The 15150-nt window shown below is 49.3% G+C and overlaps 1 protein-coding gene across 8 annotated transcripts in view; it reads right to left on the reverse strand.

Annotated features, from left to right (window-relative positions):
• ITPR2 (inositol 1,4,5-trisphosphate receptor type 2) overlaps positions 1 to 13093 on the reverse strand; it is a 264276-nt gene extending 251183 nt beyond the window's left edge. For 7 of the 8 annotated variants that reach the window (XM_035127537.3, XM_035127538.3, XM_088652318.1 and 4 more), the window contains exon 1: positions 12453 to 13093. In XM_035127537.3, coding sequence (XP_034983428.1) covers positions 12453 to 12544 — 92 coding nt within the window. In that variant the 5' untranslated portion in view covers positions 12545 to 13093. The remainder of the gene's footprint in view (positions 1 to 12452) is intronic. The other variant, XM_088652319.1, reaches the window with a different exon arrangement.
• Positions 13094 to 15150: the final 2057 nt, after the last annotated feature.

Raw genomic sequence — 15150 nt, forward strand, 5'->3', positions numbered from 1 at the left:
TGCTGGATCTCTCGAAGGGCTTTGAGATCCTTCTGGACCATCTAAAGCAGGGTTCCCCAAAATAAGGTGCAGGGGCCGGATGCGGCCCAATCGCCTTCTAAATCTGGCCCGCGGATGGTCCGGGAATCAGCATGTTTTTACATGAGTAGAATGTGTCCTTTTATTTAAAATGCATCTTTGGGTTATTTGTGGGGCATAGGAATTCGTTCATTTTTCCCCAGAATATAGTCCGGCCCCCCCACAAGGCCCTGCTGTTTTAGCATATTTGCTGAAGGGGAAATGGCAGTTGCCAGAAATCAAAACTACATGGTGGAATTATAGAGAAAATTTTCACCCATTTACATCCTCAAGAGAACACCTCCCACATGAAGCTGCTTCTGCACTGCTTTTCACAACTGAGACTCTGCTTTATGTCCTGCCATCTTCAGAGATGCACTTGGCGGAAAGTGGGCCTTTGCAATATGATATAGGGCCTCCTGAGCAACAACTAGGGTTGCCAAACTTCAAGGGCTGACCTGAAATCTCCATGTTTGTCTGCCAGCTACCAGGAGCAAGGGGAAGGTTTCATTTTGCAGATGGGTGAAAGTATCTTTAAAAAAAACTTTATTGAGAAGACTGTGTGTTGCAAGTTTCAACCCAACCCAATTTGCTGGCTGCAAATTATTGCAGGCTCTCCAGGGGGTCTTCCTATTCCACTTCCCTGTTTCTAATTAACTTCCATCTCCAGGGCTCATAGGTTGGAGGAAGTGCAGAGGAAGAAAAAGTACTGCGTTGGGCTCAAGTGGAGGCTATGCGTGAACATGAGTACCTGGTGCGAGATGTAAGGAGATTGAAATATACTCGGAGTCAAGAGTGAATTTCATGCTCTTTATTCAGCTCATAGTCATCCAGGAGGAGAAGAGAAGACGAATCGCTCTTTTCCCAAAACCATCTGCTTATATACATTATTTACACAATGGGCCTTGCGTGATTGGCTACTTCAGGGCTACACCTGTGGGCCAATTATATTGTGGATTGACTTTTGCCTGCAGCCTGATTGGCTGCTCCTACAGGCCAATCAGGTAGCAGATTCACTTCTGCCAGCCGCCTGATTGGCTGCTCCAGCAGGCCAATCAGGTTGCGGATTCACTTCCACCTGGAGTTGGATTGGGTAGCTCCCGCTGATTCTGAATCCTATTGTTCTAGGATTCAGCTCAGTACATAACACCCCTCCCCTCTAAGTTCCAGTCCTGCCCGGGAAGTTGCATTCGTAGTCCCCAAGGTCTGCTGGCCGCCTCCGTGTGCGTTGTGGCCTGGGGTGTTCCTTGGTCAGGGGTTCTGGTTCTGGCTCGTGTTCCGAGGCTGCTGGCTGTGCCGGGGCTGTCTGGTCTGGCGCCACTGAACCACTAGGTTGTAGCTCTGGTTCCGGTGTCCTTCCAGCCTCGGGGCGCCCCTCTGTGCCTACTGCTTCTGCTTCCTCTGCCCACCCCTCTCGCTCTACAGGCCTCACTGCCCTGCTGTCCCCTTGGGACCCCTCTGTCCCGCTCTCCTCCCGGGTTCCTCCTGGGAATCGTCGCCGTATCTGGTCGCAGTGGCGGCGCCAACATTGCCCCCCTTCCGTTAGTACCTCGTACGACACGGGACCGGTCACCTTGGTGACTGTGGCGGGTACCCATGCTGGGCCTGCCCCAAAATTCTTTGCATACACTGGGTCCTGGGCCACAAATGTCCGGGGGTTCCTGCCTTTCCCCACCACTACCTCATCCTGAGCTCTGTCGGGGTGAAGTCGGTCCAGTCTAGTTGCAAGGCGCCGGCCCATTAGTAATTCAGCTGGGCTCCGGCCCGTCGTTGTGCTTGGGGTGCTGTGCTGTGCTAGAAGAAATGCGGCAAGGCGGTATTCCCAGTCCCCTTGTGTCATGCGGCGGAGGCTGTCCTTGGTGGTCCGCACCATGCGCTCCGCTTGGCCATTGGTGGCAGGGTGGAATGGTGCTGAGCGGATGTGGCGGATGGCGTTCTGCGCTGTGAAGGTCTGGAACTCCTCTGACGTGAATGCGGTTCCATTGTCCGAGACGAGGGTGTCAGGGAGCCCGTGGGTCGCAAACAGCTTACGTAGTACCCGGATGGCTGCCGCCGTAGAAGTGGATGGTACCAGTGCGACCTCCAGCCATTTGGTGTAGGAATCCACCACTATGAAGAATGTTTTTCCCTGGAAGGGGCCAGCGAAGTCCACGTGCAAGCGTGACCATGGATGTCGGGCGGACTCCCAGGGCTGGACTGGGGCCCTTGGGGGATCCGGGCGGGATTCTTGGCAGGTCTGGCAGTGTTGGACCCAGGCCTCTATCTCTCTGTCAATCCCCGGCCACCACACATAACTCCTGGCAAGGGCCTTCATCCTCACTACCCCTGGGTGTGTCTCGTGTAGGGCTGTGAGGACCCTTTTGCGGAGGGGCTGGGGAACAACAACCCTGCTTCCCCATAACAGGCACCCCTTGTGGGCCGACAGTTCATGTTTGCGGTTTGTGTAGCCAGCGAATTCTGGCCCGGGGCTGCTGCTGGGCCATCCTCGCCACACCCAGTCCAGGACCCGGGAGATGACCCTATCTTTTGTGGAATGGTGCGCAACTTCTTGTGCCTGAATGGGTCGGTCGGGAAGCAGCTCCAGGGTCATAACCTCTTGCGCAGGCGCTGGGTCGGGGCCTGTTTCTGGTAGTGGTAGCCTGCTGAGGGCGTCTGCGTGGCCCATCGCCTTCCCAGGGCGGTGGATTAGTGCATACTGGTAGCCGGCAAGGAAAATTGACCACCTGAGGACACGTGGAGACAACACTTGGGGGGTCTGCTTCTCAGGGGCAAACAGGCCAAGCAACGGCTTGTGGTCAGTCACTATGGTAAAGGGCCGCCCATACAAGAAATCATGGAATTTTTTTACGCCCTTCACGATTGCCAGACCCTCCTTGTCAATCTGTGAGTAGTTTCGTTCGGCTGCAGCAAGCGTCTGGGAGAAGTATGCCACCGGCACCTCTCTTCCATCCGGGAGTTGGTGTCCCAGGACAGCGCCGATGCCATAGGGAGAGGCGTCGCATGCCAGCACCACTGGCAGCCTCTCGTCGAAGTGTGCCAAGACCGAGTTCGAGACGAGCAAGTCCTTGACTGCCTGGAATGCGGCCCTTTGTCGCTGGCCCCACACCCAAGGGGCCCTTTTATCTAGGAGTCTGTGTAGGGGCTCCGCTACCGCTGCCTTATGGGGAAGGAAGGCATGGTAAAAGTTCAATAGTCCCAAGAATGACTGAAGTTCGGGCTTGCTCTTGGGCGCTGGGGCCTCACAAATGGCCCGTACCTTGTCACCGGTTGGATGGACCCCTTCTGCGTCCACCTTAAATCCCAGAAAGTCCACCTGCGGCACTCCCAGTAAACACTTTTCCCGCTTCACCTTGAGGCCCGCCGTCTGGAAACGGTGCAGGACGGAGCGGAGGCGGTCCTCAAATTCCTCTGGTGTGGGCCCGGCGATCAGTACATCATCGAAGAAGGGGGTGACACCAGGAATCCCTTTAAGGAGAGAGTCCATTAGATTCTGGAATATGCCTGGTGCCACGCTAACGCCAAATTGCAGCCGCTTTACTCTGAATGCCCCTCTGTGCGTCACAATCGTCTGAGCCTCTGCTGTGGCTTCGTCCACAGGCAACTGTTGATACGCTTGGGCCAAGTCCAGTTTGCCAAAGATTTTTGACCCAGCCAGGGTGGCGAGGACATGGCTGACCACTGGCACTGGGTATGCATGGGCCGTGAGAGCCTTGTTTATGGTGCATTTGTAGTCTGCACAGATGCGGACCGAACCGTTAGGCTTGACGGGTGTGACAATTGGAGTTTCCCAGGGGGCGTTGGGCACCGGCTCCAGCACTCCTTGCTCCACGAGCCGGTCCAATTCCTCGTCTATGCGGGGTTTCAGGGCAAACGGGACCCGGCGGGCCTTGTGCCTGATGGGTCGTACAGCGGGGTCTAGCTGTAGGGCAATGGGGGGTCCTGTATATCGTCCCAATGCCCCATCGAAAACCCCTGGAAACTCTTTACATATGGCGTCCACGTCCACTTGTAAGCTAGTGCGGTTCACCCCGGTAACGGCTAGCCCCAGAGGTCCAAACCATGCCAGTCCCAGTAAGCTAACGTAGGGGCCCTTAACTACCAGCAAGTCCAATTGTTGCTTTCGCCCTCGATATTGCACCCTGAAGATCCCCACCCCCATAGTAGGGACCTTACGTTTCTGGAAGTCCCGGAGGGTGAATGGGGCCGGCCTTAGTTTGGGACCCCCATTAGGGCACAGTTCCCTTAATGTTCGGGCCGAGATTATGGATAGAGTTGAACCCGTGTCCAGCTCCATGCGGCATGGGGCTCCCTCTATCTGTACCTCTATATAATTTTTCTCTGTGCTGGGATGGGGCAACTGGAATACCTGGTAGTCCGTGATCTCCGTCGAGTTGCCTTGGTGCATGGTGCCGTGTGACCTGGGGCTCCTGGGTCGGTCATCTGATGCTTGTCGACGGGTGAGTCGAGCCCGACACACCCGGGCGATGTGTCCCAATTTTCTGCACTGCCTGCACTCTGCGTTGCGGAAACGACAGGTCCTCCTCTCGTGGTTCTCCCCGCAGCTTGCACAGTTCCCTCCTTCTCGTCGAGGCTGCTGTGGTGTGTGTGCTGCTTGAGTGCGCCGCTGTACTCGGTGTACTTCCTCCCTGTCAGATTCGGATTCGTCGGTGAGGTCTTCGTGGTAGACCCTCGGTTGGGATGGCGGGGTCGGTCGTGCCTCTTGCGTTGACCTCTCGGCGGCTTCGGTTGCCAGGGCTTCCTCCAGAGCAATCTGGAACGTGAGGTCTTTTTTGGCGTAGAGGCGTCGTTGCAACATCTCGTCCCTCAGGCCACCGACGAGGCGGTCACGAAGCATGTTCTCCAATTCTGAGAAGTTGCATAACCGGGCGGCTTGGCGGAGGGAGGTCACAAACCCAGTTATGGTTTCCCCCGGGGCTTGCCGTTTTGCGTAGAAGGCATTTCGGCAAGCTACCACCGAGGGCTGTGGTGAGAAGTGCTCCTTCAGCCGTTCCATTATTGTTTTGTAAGAGACGGTAGCGACATCTCTAGGTGCAAGGAGAGCCCGGGCGATTTCAAACGTCTCCTCTCCACAGACGCTGAAGAATGTCGCCCTCTTCATGGCATCGTTGGTGACTTCTTTCGCTTGCAGGAGGAAGTTGAAACGGGCGGCGTACCCTTCCCAGTCTCCTGATGCTGGTTTGAATGGCGAGAAGCTGCTGTCGGTTGCCATTCTGGGTTCCTTGGGTCCTGGAGCTGAAGCCTGGATGCACGGTGCGATGCAGCGGTGCAGCAGGTGGCGGTGCTGCGGTGCAGTGCGTGGTGGCGGTCAGCTCCGCAGGATCCCACCTTCGTCGCCAGTGAAATATACTCGGAGTCAAGAGTGAATTTCATGCTCTTTATTCAGCTCATAGTCATCCAGGAGGAGAAGAGAAGACGAATCGCTCTTTTCCCAAAACCATCTGCTTATATACATTATTTACACAATGGGCCTTGCGTGATTGGCTACTTCAGGGCTACACCTGTGGGCCAATTATATTGTGGATTGACTTTTGCCTGCAGCCTGATTGGCTGCTCCTACAGGCCAATCAGGTAGCAGATTCACTTCTGCCAGCCGCCTGATTGGCTGCTCCAGCAGGCCAATCAGGTTGCGGATTCACTTCCACCTGGAGTTGGATTGGGTAGCTCCCGCTGATTCTGAATCCTATTGTTCTAGGATTCAGCTCAGTACATAACACCGATGCAGAAGTGAGCAGAGCACATGAAGAGCAGCAGCAGGAGCTAAGCCTTGCTACCTCTGCCTCCTGTAGCAAAACCTAGATGGCCAACTTTTATTATTGAGTGAGTCCAAAGAGGTGAAAACAAAAATTAACCAAGGAAGAATGGATTGCTGATATGGTGCTGACCAATACTAAACTACCAACTGTTCACTAAGTGGACCCATACAAAAGAGAGATAGAGTATTCAGGCATATTGTCGGCTCAAAAGTGTGTTGTGGGGAATAGAGCTATGTAATTGCTGATTGAAGCAGAAAGCCCAAACAGCTTCCAGCTGACATAGGGTGCTGGTTCTTCATCTCTCTGGCCTAGAAAGCAAAGCTATGAACGGCTGGCAGTGGAACAAGTAAGTTGTCACTAGGCCAAACTCTTAACATGAAGGTTTTCAGTGTTTCCTAAGGAATTAGTACCCAGTACAAGTCTTGCAAAGGGACCTGGAATGCAGAAACAGGATGGAAAACAAGAGCTAGAAGGTAATGTGCTGGGAAAGCTCTGCGTTTCAGTTAGTTTATTATAAGGTTTCCTTTCATTGTGTTCAGAGAAAATCCTCATTTCCCTCACTTCATTCACTGCTTAAACCTCACAGAAAGCCAGCCAATGCTATGGGTTCACTTAGGCAAAGAGGAGGCAACACTGTGGAAAGCCTAATCCCAAAGAGAAGCAGAGTTTGTTTGGGTTTATACTGAGACCCAAATGCCCCTTCCAGGACCTTCTTATTCCCCAGCCCCATTCATCATGGACAGCGTAACACAGCTGGCATCCAAGATGGGTCATGGTTGCTGTCATTCCCCCCCCCCCCCGCCCAACACACACACCACACCACAGCCACCACCTCTTTTGTTCATCTGTCCCCACAAAGAGTGCCTTTTCCCTCCATCCTCCTCCTGCCTGCTGCATCCTCCCTACTGTTCTCACTCACTTCTGCTCCCACCATCGTCTCCAATCTGGGGCCAATCTTGCCCATCAATGGCATATTTAAAAATTGGTCAAGGTGGTAGCTGAGAGTACTTGTGCCACTGCCATTGTTTTGCTGATTTTGTTCTTGTGGTTTGCTTTATATCCTGTGGTTTATATTGTACAGTAGAACCTCGGCTTACGTTACCCTCAGGTAACATAAACTTCAGGTTGTGAAAGCGGCAAACCCAGAAGTATTTTTCCGGGTTTCGCTGCTCATGCATGCACAGAAGCGCTCTACGTGCCACGTGCATGCGCAGAACAGGCACCCCTGCTTGCAGAAACCTCGGGATCCGACTGGAGCTCCAGAACGGATCCCGTCTGCAACCGGAGATACCACTGTAGTGATTGCAATGTGTGTTTTTTAATGCTATTGTCATTATTGTGAGCTGTTTTGAGCTCAGCATTTGCTGTTAGAAAAGTGGGATGCAAATATTTAATCAACTCAATGCAACTCCCACCATTTATCTTCAAGCCAGGAAAGGCTTCCCATTAATGTAAAATAAAAAAAATTCCTTCAGTAATTCCATTAATGTGTCAGGCTGCTGTTCTTTTAAAATGCAAGTTGTCCATCAGCTCCACGCAGGGCTTTTTTTCAGCCAGAACTCACTGGAACTCAGTTCTGGCTACTGTCAGGTGGGCACCATTGCCATTATAAGAAAACAAGGGAGACATTTATGGTGAGTTCCAGCACTTCTTTTTCTAGAAAAATAGCACTGACACAATGTATGGAATAAGTTTAATGGAGCAGGATTATCCATATATTGTTAGGCATTATTCAGATAACAGCTACTGATAGGAACCACAGAAAACTGGGGATGCCATGTTGGTTAAGATTTGTTTGAGTCTAAAGGCTGAGAGGGAAGGGTGTGATTTGAGGAGGAAAGGGAGAGGCCAAAGGGTCCAGGGACCCAGTCCTATGCCCAACGGCCCCCAGAAAACGGGAAACAGCCCTGGCATTATCTAACAGGTGGCTTTGTGAATTAGCATAATGACTTCCAGTTAGCATATAGGGGAAAGGTGTAGATAGAACTTATTGCAAAAAGCAGTAAATTGCCTCAGGTTGTGACTGCTGTAATGTCATGTGGTAGCAGAAATGCTCCTGGCACTGCTGATGTCCCTATGTCAAATATTAGGTCCCTAGGCCAGCCCCAGGGCTGTTCTGGTTCCAACATGGTGTGCTCCTACTTCGGCTCAACTCCTACTGGGGCTGTGACACTACTCTGAAGTGCCAGCCTGACACCTTGAGAGCACCACAAGCCCCCACTTGTTCATGCGCTCAAAAAAGAAAAACCAAAGCCATGCTGAGCTGTTTATTCCATGCAGCTGAAGCCCATGCTGACTGCTGAAATCACCTTTCCAAGTTTTATTGCATAATAGCAATACCCTAAAGCAACTCAGCTATCTTCTGTGACATACTGTACTTTTCTGTCTATAAGACGCCCCCATGTATAAGACAACCCCCACTTTTTAGCATGATTTTAAAAGAAAAAAACAGTCTTATACACGGAAAGGTACGGTAGTTCTATGTTCTTATCATGCAAACACTTTCTTTTGCCAGAGGAAGAAATGCATTGTTTTGCATTGGTTTTCTTATGCTACCATGAAACCAGGAACTTGGTTGCTAAGTGAGCCTTAATCGAGAGCTGTGCCCCACTAGGCAACAGTGATATGGCATGGAAAAATTTCAACTACTGTCTTTTTTCACAGGAAACATTCCAATTTTAGAAATACATTGTTTCATGACATTAATTATTAACATTATTAATTAATACAAGTCAAACGGAGCAACTGAAATTATTACACATGGCTAAACCACAGTTTAGCATTAGAAGACAAGGCAAGGTGGGACTTGTAGGGTCCCTTGTCCTCTGATACTGCCACAAGGAGAAGTTCATTTTGCTTCCATTTTAGATTAATCACAGATTTTATAACATCAAGTCCTGACAAACTGGTTAATCTTTGTTGGTTGAAAATAAATCAACCTACAACCATATTTAAGAAACTATAATATTTCAACCAGCCATGAATAAAATTAACCACAATTTAGGGTTCAGGTAGAATCCCAAATCTGGTGATCTAAAATGGAGACAGAAGCTTCTGATCGCCTCATGGCCATGCTAGAGAAGAAGAGAGGGTATCGTGTGCAAGTCCAAGGTTCACAAAAGATTGTCCCTGCAAAGCTAACCCATGGTATAGTTCTGCTTGCAAATCAGGCTATCGCTATTCAAATCCAAAATAAATGATTGAACCAGGAGATGATCCCAAAGAAGCACATAATATGTGAACAACTCTTCAAGCATGCTAAAATTAGTATGAAGAGCATTTTGGGTGTTTTCATTTTCTTCTTAAAATCTAAATAAAGTAAGGGAAGTGTATGCTATTGAGTGGTGGTATCTTAAAATATTCACAAGCATTCCAGCAAAAATAAATTTCAAGCAAAGCTTTGAATTTGTTTGAATACGACACTTAACTACACAGGCAGTACAATCTTCAACCCCAGATCTGCTGGCTTGGTGGGGAAAGAGGAGTCCCATCAGTGGGGCACAGAGTTGCATTGCTGAGACTCTGCACTATTGGTGAAAACTGTTCTATGGGTGCAGATCTGCCCACAGAGCTGCTTCCACTGGCAGAAGCTGGCTTTAGGACACAAAATGGGACATTCTGCTAGCGAGGCTGCCAAGAATCAGCAGGATCCCAATGGCTCAAGTATTGAATTGATAACCTGTGCCTACACAGCTGGGGGGGTTAAGGGGGAAAATGTGTCACCCTTCCTTCCCTGACACAAGTCGGCAGGGCTTTGGAAGAGGCAGGTTCCCCACCATGTCACTCCCCACCTCCACTCCAGTTAGGCCTGTGCTGGATTTGATCTGGATTTACTTTCTACACAAACTAATATTTTCCACATATTTCCATTCAACAGCATTTTCCTATTGGAAAAACTTTTCAGAGTTTCTGCACAGCAAGTAGAATTAACATGACATACATGCTTTGTTTTGTTGCCTAAATGTAAATCAAATAAACACACTGAATTAATTTTGGGCAGCAGGAAATAATTGTGGAAAACGTTTCAAACATTTCCAGGAAACCCCCATCATTACCACTCAGCTGCATTTCCAATCCTCCTGCCCCCATCTCTGATCCTGTGCCTTTTAAAGAGCACCTGATATGGAGACATAAAGCAGGTGACGTTTTTCTTGGCATGGAAACACACCACAATTCTGACCCCTTGGCCACTGCTGCTGGAGGTGGTCAAGCTAAAGGTGTAGAAATCCCATGGAAGGCAGAACTGCAGCAGTGCTGTTCTCTGGTTGGCTGAATTTTTTCACAAGTTTATACTGTTTAAATCCATTAAAACCAACGTGGTTTAAGAAGCGTAACTGTCCATAGAATAAAACCCACTACTGTGTGTTTTATTACAGATAAATTGGAATTTCAGAGTTTCAAAAGGAAACCACATACCAAACTGGATAGAGCATGGAGCTGCTTTGTTCCAGAGTAAATCAACAAACCCTTCATGATTCAGACAATCCATGAGACACATCTACTGACTGCCTCATGAGTATGTATGTTTGCTTTGGATTTAATACACATCATGGAAACTATTATAAAGCTTTCCCTTGGCTTTCAGAGAGAATTACAGTAGGACCACAAACAATGTAAATGCAGTCCCTCTTTTTGGGAGTATGTCTCTGGCAACCATCACTACATCTTGTGATAGTGTATCTACTTGTGATAGTGTATCTTAACTATGATGTGCTGTATGAAGTAGCACTTCCTTTTGTCTGTCCTAGACTGCACAAATTCAGACTGCAAATCAGTTTTAAATGCTCCCCCATTCAAACCTATAGAGAACTAGCACATTAGGGGAAAGGGTAAGTTATAAACCTTCCTTACATCTAGTTTTCTGTGTGAATAAAGTCTTTTTGTGTGTGTACAGGCAAGCATCCAACAACAGCCCCCTTGAAATTCCAAGTGATACAGGCCAGGAACATCTGTTTGTGGAGACTATCTGAATCAACCTATTCAGATACAGATACAAATGAGAACAGAAATGTGACATAAAACCTGGAAACTAATGCAGGTTTGCTCTGTGGAAGCCTGGAGGCTTGTCAACTATAATATTCAATGAAGTACAGTTATTCAGCCCACATTCCCTTGGATAAATTGTGGTAGTCACTGTTCACTATACATATGAAGTATACCACAAAGTTTGAAGTAGTTCTTACATCAACAGTGGCATAATGACTATCTTTTTGTTTTTATGGACCAGGTTTATGCTATGGTAACTATTCTCAGGCTGATTGATTGAAAAGCTTATCGGGAAAGCAGCTATTGCAGAGAGGAGCTGTTGCTTTAGTAATCGCATGAAAGCAGAAACCTCAGCAGGAAGTGCTATTATGCAATAAGCCCGCTGCTTGAAAACTGGCACCTCAGTTGACTTGGGTGAATAAACTGCACATCCATAAACTTTTAACATCCATGAGAACAGGCTCCTGATCATGTTTAAATGGCTTATTGTTTAAAGAACTGAGCGGAGGGTTACTTTAAAAGAAAAAGTGGGAAGACGTACACATGCAGCAAGTCATCACAATGCTACAGTCAGTGATCATGCATGTGTGAACTGACTATGTAAAGAAAAATCTGCAGTTCCCTTAAATTTGCAGCAGTTAAATAAGATCTTTCAAAACGTATAAAAACAATGAGACCAATTTCTCCCCACACTTTTTTTGCTTTGATACCAAATGATATTTTCACATATGATACTGAAGACACTTTTGTGCTTCTCCTGGGCTATTTGTGTACACATATGAACAAACTGAAAAGGAAGTTTTAATTTTTTAAAATCAAATGCACATTCTAGCTAATGCAGATTATTAGATCCAAATAGGTAATGTATGGAATGCAAAAGGGGGGGGGGGGGTATCAGCATGATATGACAGTTAGCCATCAGTACTGCAGCAGCAGAAGCGGGAAATAAGAAAATAAGAAATGACAGTCTTGTGCGTGTTTACTGGGAAATAAGCAGCGAAGCTTACTTCCGGCAAGCATTCATAGGGTCAGGTGTGCAAGGGTAAGCACTTTAATCTCACTGATCCCTGGCAAAATCGATCACCTTACTTAAGGCTGCGATCCTATGTAACTCACTTCACTTAGCGGTAAGTCTCACTGAACTCAACAGGGCAGACGTGGACAAAACTGCACTGCAACGCCTTTCCCACGGATACAAGCGCGTCTTAAAACTGCTGTCCTTTTGGTTAGATCGCCGCCGCTCTCACTTTCCTCTGGGCAGCGCGCGGTTACAGCTGCACGCAGCGAAGTTGCCCGAAGTTTAAGTGACCTGGCTTTTTTAAATAACTGCCTACGTTTTTTTCTCTTCCTCTCTTTACGCCGCGCAACAGCAGAGGCTTCAGTGCTGGGGTTGCGGCCGCTGCCATTCCTCTCCAGCTATTGCTTCCTGTGCCTTACAATTTTGGTGTCCTCTTTCTCTCAAAGTCAAAGAAGGCTGAACAGCAGTAGCTCCCCTGGAAATCGAAAGTAAACAAGAACTGCAAGAAGCGCACAGGAAATGTCTTCTAAAAGCAAGACGCTGGTAACCAAAGGCGCGCACCCGAACCCGCGCAGCCCTCCGCTGGGGCGGGATCCTCCCGTTCCCACAAGCCTTACCCCAGAGTGCTGATGAAGCCGTTCACCGAGCCCTCGGCGTAGAGTGAGACGATATCCCCGATGTACAGAAAGCTAGACATTTTGTCAGACATCTTGTTTCATCTTCGACGAGTTTTCTTGCCTACCAAAACCCCTTTGTTAAAAAAATACCTTGCAAAAAATGGTTCGGGCAAACCAGCAGGGCGGTCAATTTGCAAATGAGTTCTTCAAACCCCCCCCCCCAGCCAGCCAGCCACGAACAGCGCCAGCTGGTGGCGATCAGTGCCTCCAAGGAGATGTTGCAGCTCGGGGCGGGGGGAACCCCAGACTCCTGGGTTTGCTCCTGGGCTGCCACTTTCCACAAAAGGCTCCCTCTTTTTGCCCCTCTCCCCGCTTATCTCTAAAAGCGCAGGAAACGTGGTCCCTGCTACAGCAGTTGCAGCCTTGCTCGTCAAACCCTCCTCTTCCTTCTCCTTTTCGCCTCTTCGTTTAACTCCTTGTCTTCTTTTAACCCTCTTAATTCACGCTTCTTCCTGCGACTCTTCTTCCTGCACCTTACCACAGGTAATCCTCTTATCAGCCCTGCTCCAGCGCCCTGATTTCTCCAGGTTTTTCTGCCTAAACTGAAACTCTTGCAAAAAATAAATTAAAAAAAACAAAAACCAAGAGCTGGTTCCCATTGAGTCAGCTGAGGATAGGCTCCCGCCGTCGTCCCAACCAATCGCAAGAGCGGACTGCACAGTGGGGAGGAGCTCAGGGAAGGTAAAAGAGGACGGGGGAGCGGAATGCCCCAAGGTGTGTTCTCTGCTGAGCAATCTCTGCCTGTGCTGTTCAAACAAATGTGGGGAGATGATTCATGCCGTGCAGCTGTTTTTTAAGAGAAAGGACGCCTCAGTGCCGTCTGCATATGCTGTCAGGAAGATTTTTGGGCATCACATGGCAGGACAGTCTCAAACAAAGATGAGCTTTCCCAAGCCCACATTCCCAGCATGGTTGCACTTCTGTGTCAGGGACCTCTACACTGGCTTGGTCATGTACACAGAACGACAGATGGCAGGATCCCCGAGGATGTGCTCTGTGGGCAGCTGGCTTCAGACACGACCTGTTGACAGACCAACTCTGCGATACAAAGATCATGGGCGTACCCAGTGAGGGGCGGGGGGCAGCTGCCCCCCCCCAGAAGCAAAAAAAAAAAAATTAAATGGTTATCTGCTCTCAGCAAAACTTCTATCTCTCCTGCAGCCTGCATCACAGCAGCGCTGCCCTCTCTGTCTAGCTCACGGGTGTCAAACACAAGGCCCGGGGGCCAAATCCGGCCCGCCAGACCTCGTCATGTGGCCCGCCGAGCGCCCCAGCCAGCGGGACCCAGCAGTGGGACCTTGCTGCTGAAGCGCCGCGCCAAGAAAGCGCCGACAAACAGCTGGGGCCGGGGAAATGCTTTTTGCCCCTGGGTCCCTTCGCGCTCTTTTCTGGCGCTGAATCAAGGTGGCGACCCCCCCTTCCCTTTCTTTCTTCCTTTATCTCGTTCTTATTCTTTCTTTCCCTCTCCTTCCTTCTTTATCTCTGTCTTCTCTCCCTCTTTCTTTTTCTTTCCTTCTTTATTCCTTCTTTCCTACTCTTCTTTCTCTCACCTCTTTCCTTCCTCTCTCCCTCCTGCTCCCTCTTTTCTTTCTTCCTTCCTTCCTTCCTTCCTTCCTTCCTTCCGTCCTTCCCAACTTTCTTCCTCTCCCTCATTCTTATTCTTTCTTTCCCTCTACTTCCTTCCTTCTTTATCCCTTTCCGTCTTCTCTCCCTCTTTCTTTTTCTTTCCTTCTTTATTCTCTTCCTTATTTCCTACTCTTCTTTCTCTCCCCTCTTTCCTTCCTTCCTTCCTTCCTCTCTCCCTCCCACTCCCTCTTTCCTTCCTTCCTTCCTTCCGTCCTTCCTCCCCTCCCCTCCCCTCCCCTCCCTTCCCCTCCCTCTCCCTCTCCCCAGAAACATAGGATGCTGCTTTATACTTCTGGCCCTTAAACCCTGGAACCAGGAGAGCAGCTCCAGTGAGTCAACCTCAGCCAGTCCCTTTGGTGAAGGGTGGTGGCTCACTGGCAGAACATCTGTCCTGCATGCAGAAGGACCCCAGCATCTCCAGGTACTAGTAGCTCTGCAAAGGTCCTGCATGAAACCCTAGCGAGCCTCCACCACCCAGTGCAGTTACCAAAAATCATTTTTCAATAAATTGTACAATAATTGTACATTTGAATATCTACTTGCCATTCTGACTATGTTTCTGCTTTCAGAGCTAGTTATTACTTACCTTATTACAAAAAACAGTAATAATTGAATGCAGTGACAATAATTTATGATAATAAAGAGTGGACACATAGTCCTAAAGATACAACCGGCCCTTTGAGGGTCAACCAAACTGCTAATGCGGCCCCCGATGAATTTGAGTTTGACACCCCTGGTCTAGCTGCTTCCGGGCTTGGGCAGCTAACCCGCCTCGTGCTCAACTGGGCTGGCCTCGCCAAAGCAGCCCGTTGCTTTGGGGAACAGGAGGCAGGCAGGGGAGAGGACGGGAATGAGCCAGGCGAGCAAACAAGGGAGGGGGCGGAGTACACATCGACACTCAGGTATTCATGGGTTTCTTTTCTTGAGTAATGGGCTGTGTTTTTGGAGTTGCGAACAAATTAACAGGGCGACTCTTTCCTCCTCCTCCTCCTCCTCCTCCTCCTCCTCCTCC

Source organism: Zootoca vivipara, chromosome 9, assembly GCF_965207765.1.
Source record: "Zootoca vivipara chromosome 9, rZooViv2.hap1.1, whole genome shotgun sequence".
NCBI lineage: Eukaryota > Metazoa > Chordata > Lepidosauria > Squamata > Lacertidae > Zootoca > Zootoca vivipara.